Source organism: Orycteropus afer, unplaced genomic scaffold (assembly GCF_000298275.1).
Source record: "Orycteropus afer afer isolate SDZICR_OR568_19922 unplaced genomic scaffold, OryAfe1.0 scaffold00404, whole genome shotgun sequence".
Taxonomy (NCBI): domain Eukaryota; kingdom Metazoa; phylum Chordata; class Mammalia; order Tubulidentata; family Orycteropodidae; genus Orycteropus; species Orycteropus afer.
The window spans coordinates 2,329,654-2,342,402 of NW_006921991.1; the positions used below are offsets into that span (position 1 = coordinate 2,329,654).

General features: G+C 41.8%; 1 protein-coding gene across 1 annotated transcript in view; it reads left to right on the forward strand.

Annotated features, from left to right (window-relative positions):
- The window catches only part of MAP3K15 (mitogen-activated protein kinase kinase kinase 15), a 164,483-nt gene that overhangs the window by 26,137 nt on the left and 125,597 nt on the right, over positions 1-12,749 (forward strand). Inside the window, exon 4 of the mRNA XM_042782662.1 lies at positions 9,571-9,764. Within this exon, the coding sequence (XP_042638596.1) occupies positions 9,571-9,764 (194 nt within the window). The remainder of the gene's footprint in view (positions 1-9,570; positions 9,765-12,749) is intronic.

Consider the following 12,749-nt stretch of genomic DNA (forward strand, 5'->3'; position numbering starts at 1 on the left):
CCCATCTTCCTTCTGAGGAGTGGCTGGTGGGTTTGAACTGCCAGCCTTCTGGTTAGCAGTCAAGTGCCTTAGCCACTATGCTACCAGAGCTCCCGAGTCATAGTTGGTGCACTATAAAGTACCTTTAGTGAAGTATACAGATTAAATGCCACAGTCTGAACTCATAGCTGGAATTGATGAGAGAAAGACATGGTGATCTGCTCCTGTAAATATTATAGCCTAGAAAAAAAATCTCTGGGCTAGTTTTACTCTGTCACATGACATACTATGAGTCTAAAATCAACTCAGCTGCACACAGTACCATCATGAATTGATGAAAACTAAGATACTTGACTGTCTTGTTCTTCCAAGTCACTTGTTTCTAGAATTGTGCTTGGGGATGGACATGTTTGCACTCATTTCTCAGATGAGCTGATGGGCAGGAATGTGAAGGATGGGAGACCCACAGCCTTGCTGGGGTTCTTTGCTCTTTGGGACTACTACTTTGTGTTCCTGTTTTTCAGGTGATACACATGGTCCTATGTTGTAGGCTTAAGGGAAAAGAAAAACTTTAAGGGCACAGTTCACAGTTTTTGTGTGGAGACATTATTTCTCTCGGCTGTACAGTATACCTAGGAGCCAGATTGCTGAGCCACATTGTAATTCTGTGTTTAAAATTTTGAGGAACTGTCAGATTATTTTCCAAAGTGACTTGTAGCATTTTACCTTCTCACTAGGAATGAGGGGTCCCCATCGTAACCAACACTTGGTGTTCTGTCTTTTTATTATAGCCATTCTAGTGAATGTGAAGTAGTATCTCATTGTGTTTTTAATTTACATTTTCCTAGTGACTAATGAGGGAGCTCTGGTGGTGTAGTGGGTAAGATATTTGGCTGCTAACCAGAAGGTCAGCAGTTCAAACCCACCAGCTGCTCTGTGGAAGGAAGAAGAGGCAATCTACTTCATAAAGATTCACAGCCTTGGAAACCCAGTAGGGGTTGCTGTGAGTCCAAATTGACTCGATGGCAGTGGGTTTGCTTTTGGTTTTGGTTTGTAGTGACTAATCATTTCAGGCACTGATAAGGCATTTGTAATCTCTGGTGAGAGATCTATTCAAATCTATTGCCTATTTTTGATCAGGTTGCTTGCCATTTTATTACTTAGTTTTAAGAGTTACTTATATAACTCTAGAAGCAAGTCCTTTATCAAATATTTGATCATTTATTTATTTTAAGGATTATGCTTTTGGTGTAATATCTTAGACATCATTGCCTAACCCAAAATCAGGAAGATTTAGTCCTACTTTTTCTACTCATAGCTTTGTAGTTTTACATCTTACATGTAGGCCTGTGATCCATTTTAAAGTAATGTTTGTGTATAATGTGAAATATAGGGGTCCACCTTCATTCATTTGCATAGAAATCTAATTGTCTCAACATCACTTGTTGAAAAGACTATCCTTTCCCCATTGAATGGTCTTGGCAACCTTGTCACAATCAATTGACCATAAATGTAAGGGTTTATTTCTGGAGTCTCAATTCTGTTCCATTGATCTATGTGCCTGTCCTTACATCAGTATCCCACAGCCCCTATTAATGTGCTTTATACTAAGTTTTGAAATCAGAAAGTGTAAAGAACTCTTTTCTTTTTCAAAATTGTTTTGGCAATTCTGGATCCTTTGCTTTTCTATGTAAAATTTAAGATAGTTTGTCATTGTTCTTAAAAAGCCTGTGATCTTGATAGAGATTGTGTTCCCAGGCTGTTTTTTCCCCCTTGTCCCTTAGAAATCCACCTTAACAGCTGGTAAATCTGTTGATTTCCCCCCCTTCTATATTCTTCCAAGCAAACATTGAACATGTGCCTTAAAATAACGGCTTACCTGAAAGCCTGAAATTCACCTTTGAAAAAATTAGGATAAAAATAGGAATGTCTAGATTGTGAACTTAAATGGAAAGCACTGTATATTAAGATTGATCATCTATCACTGGAAACGTGATGATATGTTTTGTTTAAAGAAAGCATTTGTCCTGGATCATTTCATCATAGTCATCAATGTTGAGAATTATGTTGGACACAAAGCAGTATGTAGCAAAATCCCTTGGAATGTTGGTATGAAAGATTTAAAATTAAAAATAAAAGTATTCAAATTCAATGAGCTCTGGTGGTATAGTGAATGGGTAAGGCCTTTGGCTACTAACCAGTCAGTGGTTCAAACCCACCAGCTGCTCCACTGGAGGAAGATGAGGCTATCTACCTCCATAAAGATTTACAGCCTTGGAAACCCAATGGGGGTTGCTATGAGTGAGAATTGACTCGATGGCAGTTGGTTTGGTTTGGGTTTTATTTTATCAAGAAGACCATAGCCTTAACGTCCCAATGTCTTTAGTCACTCATAGGACCACTGAGGAAAAATGTAAAAGTTGCATATGAGACTGTAGTTTCACAAGATAGACTAACATCATAGATACAGCAGGTTGTGCAATTCTTGAACTTCTTATTTAAATTAGAGAATTTTAAATGAGGACATTAGAGTTGGTAATTTAAAAGTTTTTGGAATAAACATTATTAAATAATATAAAAACATTCCATTTTTTACTAAAACACAAATATGAGCTATTCAAAATTACTTAAATTGATATTTTAAATTATAATGATTAAATCACAGATGTCAATTTTTATTGTAGTATGATTTCATTTTAACTTTAGAAAGGTGATTATGTGTTTGTGCTAATATGTTTTTTTTAAGTTTCAGACTAATTAGGTATATAGTTCTACATACTAGGTACTATTTTATATGATTAAAAAATATTAATGCATTCCTTGTAACAATCTGATAAAGTAGATAATATAATTATTAAATTTAAAAATGAGGAAACTAAGGCACAGAGAGGTTAAGTAACCTGACCATGATCACACAGCACATGGCATAACCAGGGTTTGAACCACTATAAAATTCATGCAAATACATTTATTCAGGCTCAGTATTTGATTCTGGATTCTGTAGTTATCTACATTTTTAGTAATATAACTTTAAAATTCAAGTGACAATATGGACATTACTATTTTTGCTTTGTTTTAATATATCACTTGGTTTTGTGAGAAAATGAAATATTGTGTACACTGGAAACAAATTTTTTTTTTATTTATTGTGATTTGGGTGAAGATTTACAGAGCAAATTCACTTTCCATACAGCAGTTCACATATACTTTGTCTCATGTCATTGACCACAGTTTACCACAATGCAACAGCTCCCCTCCCACTTCCTCCCCATAGTTACCACTTCCCAGTGTCCATCCCTCCATACTCTCCTGCCCCCTGAGCTGTCTCCCTGTGCATAAGCAGCCCTTCCTTCTCCCATGATTGTTCTCTCCAGGGCGTGTGTCTACTTGAGGTAAATGTTTAACTCACGTGCCTGTACTTTGTTTGGCTGGAAACCACAGGTGTAGGTTCAATTCCAGACCTGAAGGGCAGCTAGGGGCCATAGTCTCAGTGGTTCCACCAGGCTATATCGGACCAGCAAACCTGGTCCCCACCTTCTTTTTTTTTTTTTCCCTCCAAATGATTTTGAGTTTTGTTCCAGATTGTTCTCCCTCTCTATCCAGGATCTCCTACATCCCTTCCAAGTGGATGATAGTGGTAGCTGGGCACCATCTAGTTCCCTGGTCTTGTAGTTGTATAGGTTGCAGATCAGATGGTGTACCAGTCGCAAGGACTTATTGTGGAAACAAATATTTTTAAAGAAATGGAATTTACCAGACTGGAAACCCTGACCCCTAGGAGAATTACTGGGAAAAGAGATAGTCACCCAAAACCTGCACAGTTTCAAAAACCAAACCCACTGCCGTCAAGTCGTTTCCAACTTATAGCGAAGCTATAGGACAGAGTAGATCTCCCACTTAGGGTTTCCATGGCTTTCAATCTTTACTGAAGCAGACTGTCTCATCTTTTTCCCCTAGAGTGTCTGGTGAGTTTGAACCGCCAACCTTTCAGTGAGCAACTGAGTGCTCAACTGCTGTGCCACCAGGGCTCCTACTTATAAACCTGTGAAAGCCATAACCTGTATAAGTCAGAGACCTGTCCGAGAAGGAAAATGAAAATATTTTCCACGCATAGAGAACAGTAGAAAATTGGTAAGACTTCACCTTGTCAGAGGAGGAGAACTTGGAAGACCCAGAAAAACAAGGTGGTCCTGGTGAGTCCTGGCTCTCACAGGTTTCACTGTAGGAAGGAATCATTAAAAAGGACCAAACCAGTTGATGCTGAGTTGATTCCAATGCGTAGCGACACCATGTCAATCATAGTAGGACTGTGTTCCGCAGAGTTTCCAGTGGCTGGGTTTTTGGAAGTGGATCACCAGGCCTTTGGAGGTGCGTCTTGGTGGACTCAAACCTCCGTTCTTTCAGTTGACAGCTGAGGGCTTTAACAGTTTGTGCCCCCAGAGAGTCCTTTCCAAGGACAGTAGATCTTATTTCCATTCGTTAATGTCCTACAGCGAGAGTTCAGGTTTTTTTTATCCCTTAAAAAAAAAAAAAAAAAACAGTTAAATTTCCAAGCCAGGATTGTGGTATGAAAAAGCATATTGTTAAAAGACTAGTCTGTTTCTTGACCTCTCGACTGTTGTTGTTAGGTGCTGTCAAGTTGGTTCTGACTCATAGTGACATGATGTGCAACAGAACAAAACACTGCCATGTTCTGTGCCATGTTCACAATTGTTGCCCTGTTTGAACCCATTGTGGCAGCCACTGTGTCAGTCCATTTTGTTGAGGGGCTTTCTCTTTTTCAGTTTACCAGCCTCTTGACTAGGCAATTATTTTTTTCTGGAAAGCCAGAGATTTAAGAGAAACTTATTGTTCCCATCCTAAATGGCTTGCTCTCTCTGATCCCTATAAATTGTTGTTTGAGAAACAGATACAGGCACTGTTATGGAATCTTAGCAATGGTCTGCCTGGTTGATAAGCATGTTTAATCCTCGAGTTTGGAGTAACAATTTTTTTTTCTTGTTTTTCCCTCCTACCTGGCTCAGTTCTTTGCTTTGTTCTGACTTGAGATCCCGAATTGTCAAATGGTAGCGATTGCTTAGGGATCCTGTGGTAAGAAGATAAGTGCATTTCTTCTGTCCTGTTGGTTTTCTGAGTTCAAACTCAAGATTTCCCCCACTTTTGTTAGTGAAGATGTAATTTCAAATAGGAAAGCTATGTCCCATAGTAGACGGAGAGGGAGAATTTCATACCCCACATAGAACATGATTTATGTCAAGACCCTGGTCTGTGTTTGGTTGGGGTGTCTGTTACCACTACCTTACCTTAAATTCTGTTCACCTCTTTTGTCTTTGTTTCTACACACCTGTGCTCTTTTTTTTTTTTTTTTAAAGTTGGAGTAGTCTTTAGGTAGGACCACAATGCTGTTCTCTGTACCCATGTACTTCTTGAATAACACGGGTAGTACTGAATTTTGTCCAACACCAGCCCTGCCATCTTTAAGGGACTAGATAGACTTCCAGGTCTTTAGTCCACAGAACTTCCAGGTGTTAGACAAAATTACAACTATTTAATTCTGCTGACCAACTTAGGAAGTCTTTGGTGTTCCCTGATACCCACTTGGTTTTTCCTTCCTTCCTTGTTTTTTTTGAGATGCAATTCATGTTTTGTTCTGTGTCTCACAGCTTATTTTATTTAAGAGTATTTCAAAATTAAGCTAAAGTGACAGTGACAAGAATCCTGGGAAGGGAGGGGAGGATGTGATGGTTAATTTTTTGTGTCAACTTGGCCAGGCTATGGTGCCCGGTTGTTTGGTCAGACACTAGTCTAGATATTGCTATGAAAGAATTTTGTTGGTGTGACTAACATTTACAATCAGTTGACTTTAAAAGTGATTGCCCTTGGTAATGTGTGTGTGGGTAGGGGGGGCTCATCTAATCAGTTGAAGGCCCTAAGAGTAAAAAATAAGGTTTCCAAGTGAAGGATTCTGCCCAAAGACTGTAACCCAGACCACTGTGCTGGAGTTTTCTCACTTCTTGGCCTTACCAGCCACTATAATCTTGTGAGACAATTCCTCCCAATCTCTCTCTCTCATAAGTATGTATATATCTTATGTGTGTATGTCTGTGTATGCATTCATGTGTACACATGTGCATATATATGTATGGAGAGGAGCCCTGGTGCTGCAACTGTGAATAACTCTGCTGAGAGGTTGGCCTGTTGAACCCACCTGGAAGTTCTGTGGAAGAAAGACCTGGAAGTCTATCTAGTCCCTTAAAGATGACAATCTAGAGAACCCTACTTGGGGTAGTTCTCCTCTGCCACATGGGGTTGCCAAGAGTCAAAAATAGACTTGTCGGCACCTGACAACTACAACAAAACAACACATGCATGTATGTGTGTTTAAATAAAACCCATTGCTACCCAGTCAGTGCAACGCATGGTGAGCCCATGCTTGTTGGGGTAGAACTATGCTCCATAGGGTTCTTGGTGGCAGATGTTTCCAGAATAGATCGCCAGGCCGTTTTTCTCGGAGGGTCTTTGGGTGGATTTGATCCTCCAACCTTTCTGATAGCAGCCAGGTGTGTTGACTGTACCACCCAGAAACCAAAACCCACTGCCATTGAATCAATTCTGACTCCTAACAGCATTATAGGACAGAGCAAAACTGCCCTATAGAGTTCCCAAGGTTGTAAATCTTTACGGAAGCACACTGGCCTCATGTATCTCTCGTGCAGCAGCTGGTAGGTTAGAACCACAGACCTCTTGGTTAGCAGCCAAGCACTTAACCATTACACCACCAGGGCTCCTCTTTGCACCGCCTAGGCACTCCATTGTGTGTGTATGTGCATGGCGTCCAGTTTCCTCTTCTGTAAAATGAGATGGTTACTTAGGTAATTCTGAGATTTGTGCCAGCTCTACCATCTGTGATTTATGGTGGCCTCATCAGCTGTTGGACAAAGCCAGTGAACTCTGATACTAGCCCAGTTGGTGCCACATGGCATGCTTCCTTTAACTGGCTCAGTAGCCTGCTTCTCCAGGTAGGATGGTTATGCAGCTTTGGTTTATTTATAAAAAGCCAACCAGTTGCTGTTTCCATCCTGGCCTTTCTGGATCCTGGGCCACTTTGCAGGCAGGAGCAACACTCCCCCCACCTCCGGTCCATAGAGGATCTTGCTTGGGGGCAAGTCCTGGGTGTCCTTGGTTAGTGACCATGATTGAACCCAACGACCGTTGATTTGAGACCCCAACCTTCTCTGCATTCCATCTATCCTGCAGAACCCAGGCAGCTATCTATAGGTGGAATCACGTGTTATTTTTGGAGGTCTTTACATGTGAACTCGGAAGGAAGGTTGGGCAATCTACTTCTTTAGTGATACTGTCTCAGAAACCCAAGGAGGGGTCACCACCTGTCTCCTTTCCTGTTGCTGCTGATCTTGGCAAACAGAGCCTATTCTTAAGTCTCTGGAATCTGAATGAGAATGTTATCACTTTAAAATCCAAAATGGTTGCCACTTGTAAAGATTCAAAATGGCTACACCCTCGGTCACTTTAAATATCCAGAATGGCCGCCGCTTGTAAACATTCAAAATGGCTATGCCCTTGGTCATTTTAAATATCTAAAATGGCTGCTGTGTGTAAACAATCTAAATGGCTGCACCATCCAGACAGTGGAAAGTCAGCAGCTCAGGTTGTCTCCCTCCTTGCTGTTTCCCTTCCTAGTCATAGGCCACCAGTGCAGTCATCACTGCGGCCCTTGGTGACCAAGGTTGATCTTTAGGTCAGTTCTGAGGTCCCAATACTACTTGGAAATATTTAGGCTGTTGGTCCCATCAGAGTAGCTGACAGTCTGCAGCTCCGACCATCTCTGTACTCACTGTTTTCATTCAGGTTTTTCCACTAGTTGGTGCCTAATCCACTTCTGCATAGTTCCTTTCAAAGCTCAGGGTTCCAGGATTATCTTCTGTATCTCTGCCAATTGGTTTTTCTTTTCTTTGTTGAAGAGGGTCTGTGTCGCTTGTCTGCCTATTCCTCCATCTTACTGGAAGTCCCTAAAAATGCCTTTTAATCTTCCAAATATGCTAGAAGTTGAGCATTCCTTGAATAGTCATTGAAAAAAAAAAAAAAATCCCACTGCCATTGAGTAGATTCCAACTCATAGCGACCCTGTAGCACAGAGTAGAACTGCCCAGTGGGTTTCCAAGGCTGTAAATCTTTACAGGAGCAGACTGCCTTATCTTTTCCCCACAGTGTGGCAGGTGGGTTTGAACCGCTGACTTTTTGGTTAGCAGCAGAATGCTTTAACCACTATGCCACCAGAGCTCCTTGAATGCTCTTTAAAAATGGTCATGATTCATAGTCCAGCTATCATTACTCCTTAGAAAAGAGATAGTTTTACCTGAGTATTAGGAATCCCTGGTAGGTCAATGGTTAAACATTCAGCTGCTAACAAAAAACATCACTGGTTCAAACCTACCAGTTGCTCCATGGGAGAAAGCTGTGGCAGTCTCCTTCCATAAAGGTGGTTGTTAGGCGCTATTGAGTTGGGTCCAACTCATAGTGACCCTGAGTACACCAGAAGGAAGCACTGCCTGGTCTTGTGCCGTCCTTGCGACCAATCATTGCCATGCTTGAGCCCATCCCACTGCCTTGGAAACCCAATGGAGCAGTTCTCCCCATCCTCTAGTGTTGCTATGAGTCCAAAATGACTCTGGCAACAGGTTTGGTTTGATTTGGGGAATATTTGACTTGGAAAAAAAATTCTTCAGACATCTGAGACGAATCATATCATTGTCTATTTCCTGCTAAATAGTTTGTACTCTACAAAGTTTATAGTTCATCAGTCGTTAAATTATCACATAATACACCTTTCGCATGCTGAAAGAAAGGCAATGCCACTCTGCCTTGTAGTTCTGGTTGGTCAATCAGTACAAGTTCTGTTTTGGGGGCATACGATGAAACGGTGTGATTTCTAAAACTTAAAATCTTAAAATCTCTACCAAAAAAGTTCAGAGTCACATACAGGCCAGCTCAACATTTAAAACTGAATTTATGCCACATATCTACATGTTCAACCAGAAACCATCCTCCATCAGGTGGATGCCGACTCATGGCAACTCTATGTGTCAGAGTAGAACTGCCTAGGTTCATGGCTGTGGCCTTTCAAAGTGGATTGCCAAGCAGTCTTTGAGGCCTTTCTTTCATGCCTCTAGGTGGGTTTGAACTGCCAACCTTTCAGGTGTGACAGCTGGTGAGATGGAGTGGTTCCCTATTTTCTGCCTAAGAGATATGTAATCATTTTGCATCATTGTGGGTCATCTAATAAAAGCAAACCAAACTCATTGCTGTCGAGTCAGTCCCAACTCATAGCGACCTCTCCGTGGGTTTCCAAGGCAGTATCTCTACGTTAAGTAGATTGCCGGACCTTCATTCCGAGGAGTGGCTCGTGGGTTTGAACCGCTAGCCTTCTGGTTAGCAGTCAAATGCCTTAGGCACTACGTGGGTCGTCTACTCAGGCGTTAACGGTCGCCTTCATCATCCCAGCTGCCCAAAGCCACAGCTGTGCTGCTCCATCTGTTACTTTCTGAAACGCTTATGTTTCTTTTTTTCCAGGCATCTAGTGGAAATTATTACTTCATCCCATACATCGTGACGCCGTGCGCAGATTATTTGTGCTGTGAGAATGATGTCCAGAGACATGCGTCAGAGTACATGCAGCCCAACTGGGACACTGTCCTGGGCCCACTGTGTGTGCCCCTGGTGGACAAGTTCTTCAGCCTCCTCAGGGACATCCACGTGACCTCATGGTAATTCCCATCAGCCTTCAATTTTCTCTTATTGTTCATGGAGGCAGTACTCCCTCACATGCCCTGAGAATGGGGAACTCTGCCCAATCACTTTCTTTATATTTGTTTTATTGTTGTAAAAATAGATTATACAAAACATTTGTCACTTTAACATTTTATGGTTTAATTTAGTGACATTGATTATGTTTATCATGTTGTGCAACCATCATGATATGTTTCCCAGTTTTTTCACTGCTGTTAACACAAACCTAATGGCCCCCTAAATTCCCTCTCACCTTTGGTTTCTTTCTATTTACTTATTTCATATATGCGAGATCATACATTGCTTGCTTCTCCTTTTCAACTGACTGACTTTGCTCAGCATATTTTTAAGGTTCATATTGTGGTATGCATCAGGACTTCATTTCTCTTCATGGCTGTATAATATTCTATTATATGTATCTACAATATTTTATTTATTCATCTCTCAGCCGATAGTTAGGGGTTTGTACCTCCTGGCTATTGTGAAGAGTGCTGTTTGTGTTTCTGCCCTTGCTGCTTCTGGATCTATACCTAGGAGTGGAATTGCTAGGTCAGATAGTAATTCTATGTTAAACTTTTAGAGGAACTGGCAAACTGTTTTCCACAGTGACTGCACCATTTTACAATCCAACCAGGAATGGATGAGGGTTCTAGTTTGTCCACAATCTCGCCAGCACCTATTTTGTATTGTGTGTGTGTGTGTGAGAGAGAGAGAGAGAGAGAGAGCGAGCGAGCGCGCGAGAGCACGCACGAGAGAGAGAATTGCTTTTCTTCTGACAGGATGAGGTGGTGTATCTCCAGCCAATCATTTTGAAGTCTATTGCAATTCATCCTTGCTGCCCTCATTCCTCACTAAGTTGGACTACTGAAGGATAGCCAAGACAAAATGGAACTGGTGGCAGGAGGTCAGGATTGGGCTGTCTGCTGGGTGGCCTTGGCAAATCCCTTCTCTTATAGCTGTTTTCTCATCTCTGTCAACTTGAAGACCCTGGGTTTTCACATAGTTTCTGGACATGATTTAACCCCTCCTTAGCTGTGGAGTGTCTTAGGTAAGACCTTTCTGATCCTAAGTTTTTGTGCTCTGAAAGCCCAGGTGAGGCAAGCAGAAAGTCTCCTGGCCTCAGGATGGTACCATGACAAGTTCTTTTCAAGTTTATGTCAGAGCTGGTTTGAAACTGTGGAATGATGACTCAGAAATAGACATGGTGTGAGTCCCCTGTCAGGCAATTGTTAGCCGTGGTGTCTTGTAAAAGTCAGCTCACTTCTTGGAGCCTCAGAACTCGAGAAACTGTACCTTAAAATGTTCTGATTCTGTCCTTTGGAAATGGATGTTGGTGATGGCTGCACAACAAAGGGAATGCAACAACTGTCCCTGAAGTGTCCACATAAAATGGTTAAGATGACAAATGTGGTGTTATGTGGCTTTTTTGGCCATAATAAATTTTTTTTTAAATAAATTTTCTTTTATGGTGTAGTGGATAAGGGACTTGACTGCTAACCAGAAGGTCAGTGGTTCAAACCCACAAAGCACTCGGCAGAAGGAAGAATGGGCCATCTACTTCCGTAAACATTAACAGCCTCAGAAACTCTATGGGGGTTGCTATGAGCTGGAAACAACTCATTGTCAGTGAGTTTTGGTTTAAAGTTAAAGGCAGAAAAGTGATTCTCTTTAACTAAAGGATCCGGTGATTTTGTTGGCAGCCACTTTACAGGATTTACTCTAGCAGTCATGTCACAAGGAGAAAAATTTGTCCTTCCAAAAGAAAAGAAAATCCAAATAATTAGAGAACAGACTTAGAATGAAATTTTAAAGTTCCTCTCATCATAGTTTGGCTGAGATTGTGGCACCCTCAGCTGTGCAGTGTTCACGTTGTGGTAATTGTATGAAGTACACACTTGTTAAAGAGTCCCCGTGGCGCAACCGTTAAGCACTCGACGGCTCCCCCAGAGGTTGGTGGTTGGAACCCATCTAGTGGCTCCTTGGGAGAAAGATGTGACAATCTGCTCCTGTTAGGATTACAGTCTAGAAAACCTTGCGGGGCAGTTCTGCTCCGTCATATAGGGTCACTGTCAGTTGAAAATGGACTCTACGGCAAGTAACACCACTGCCACGCTTGTTAACAGTCCACACTCTCTTTCTGTCCCATAACCTCGTCTCTGGAGAGTTCCTCTCACAGACAATAAAGGGAAAGTAAGACTGGAAACCCAGACGTGTGTGGTCACATGAAACATTGAAAGCAAAGGGGACATTTTGTAGCACATTCCTGAAAACCTTAGAGGCCCTCCTTGCCTAACTATCGTCTGATTGCAGAACTGACATTTTAGTGAAGTTTAGAGAGAAGGCTCTCACAGTACTGTATTTTCAGGTCTGACATGGAGGTAGGCTAGCTTGAACCTGCCAGACAGGTCTTTACGAGAAATGGACTATTGTTTGTATCTTATTCAGTGTATGGTTGTGTTGGTAGGAACACTACCTTTGAGTTTGGTTTAATTTGACATGACTTGAATGATCTGTTGGTTTATCCCCACCCTGTAAACTGGCAGATGTCTGATAATGTGACAGGGTAGATGGTGCTTATGGTTTAAAACATGTCCCTAAGAGGGATGGGGAGGCCCTGGGTGGCATAAGGCTGTTGTGGTTTGAACCCACCCTGAGGCTCCTCTAAAGTAAGTCCTGGTGATCTTCCACAGGGTCACAGCCGTGAAAACCCTGTGGAACAATTGTACTTAGCAATGTGGAGTCATCATGACTCACAATCAACTTGACAGCAACTGGTTTAGTTTTTGGTTGAGTATACAGAATGGGGTCCCTGGAGGACACAAACGTTAAGCACTTGGCTTCTAACTTTGAGAGGTGCCTTGGAAGAAGGGTTTGGTGATCTACTTCCAAAAGGTCACAGACATTTGAAACCCTACCCTACTGTGCACTTCTACTCAGAAACGCACGGGGTTGTCAGTAAGGTT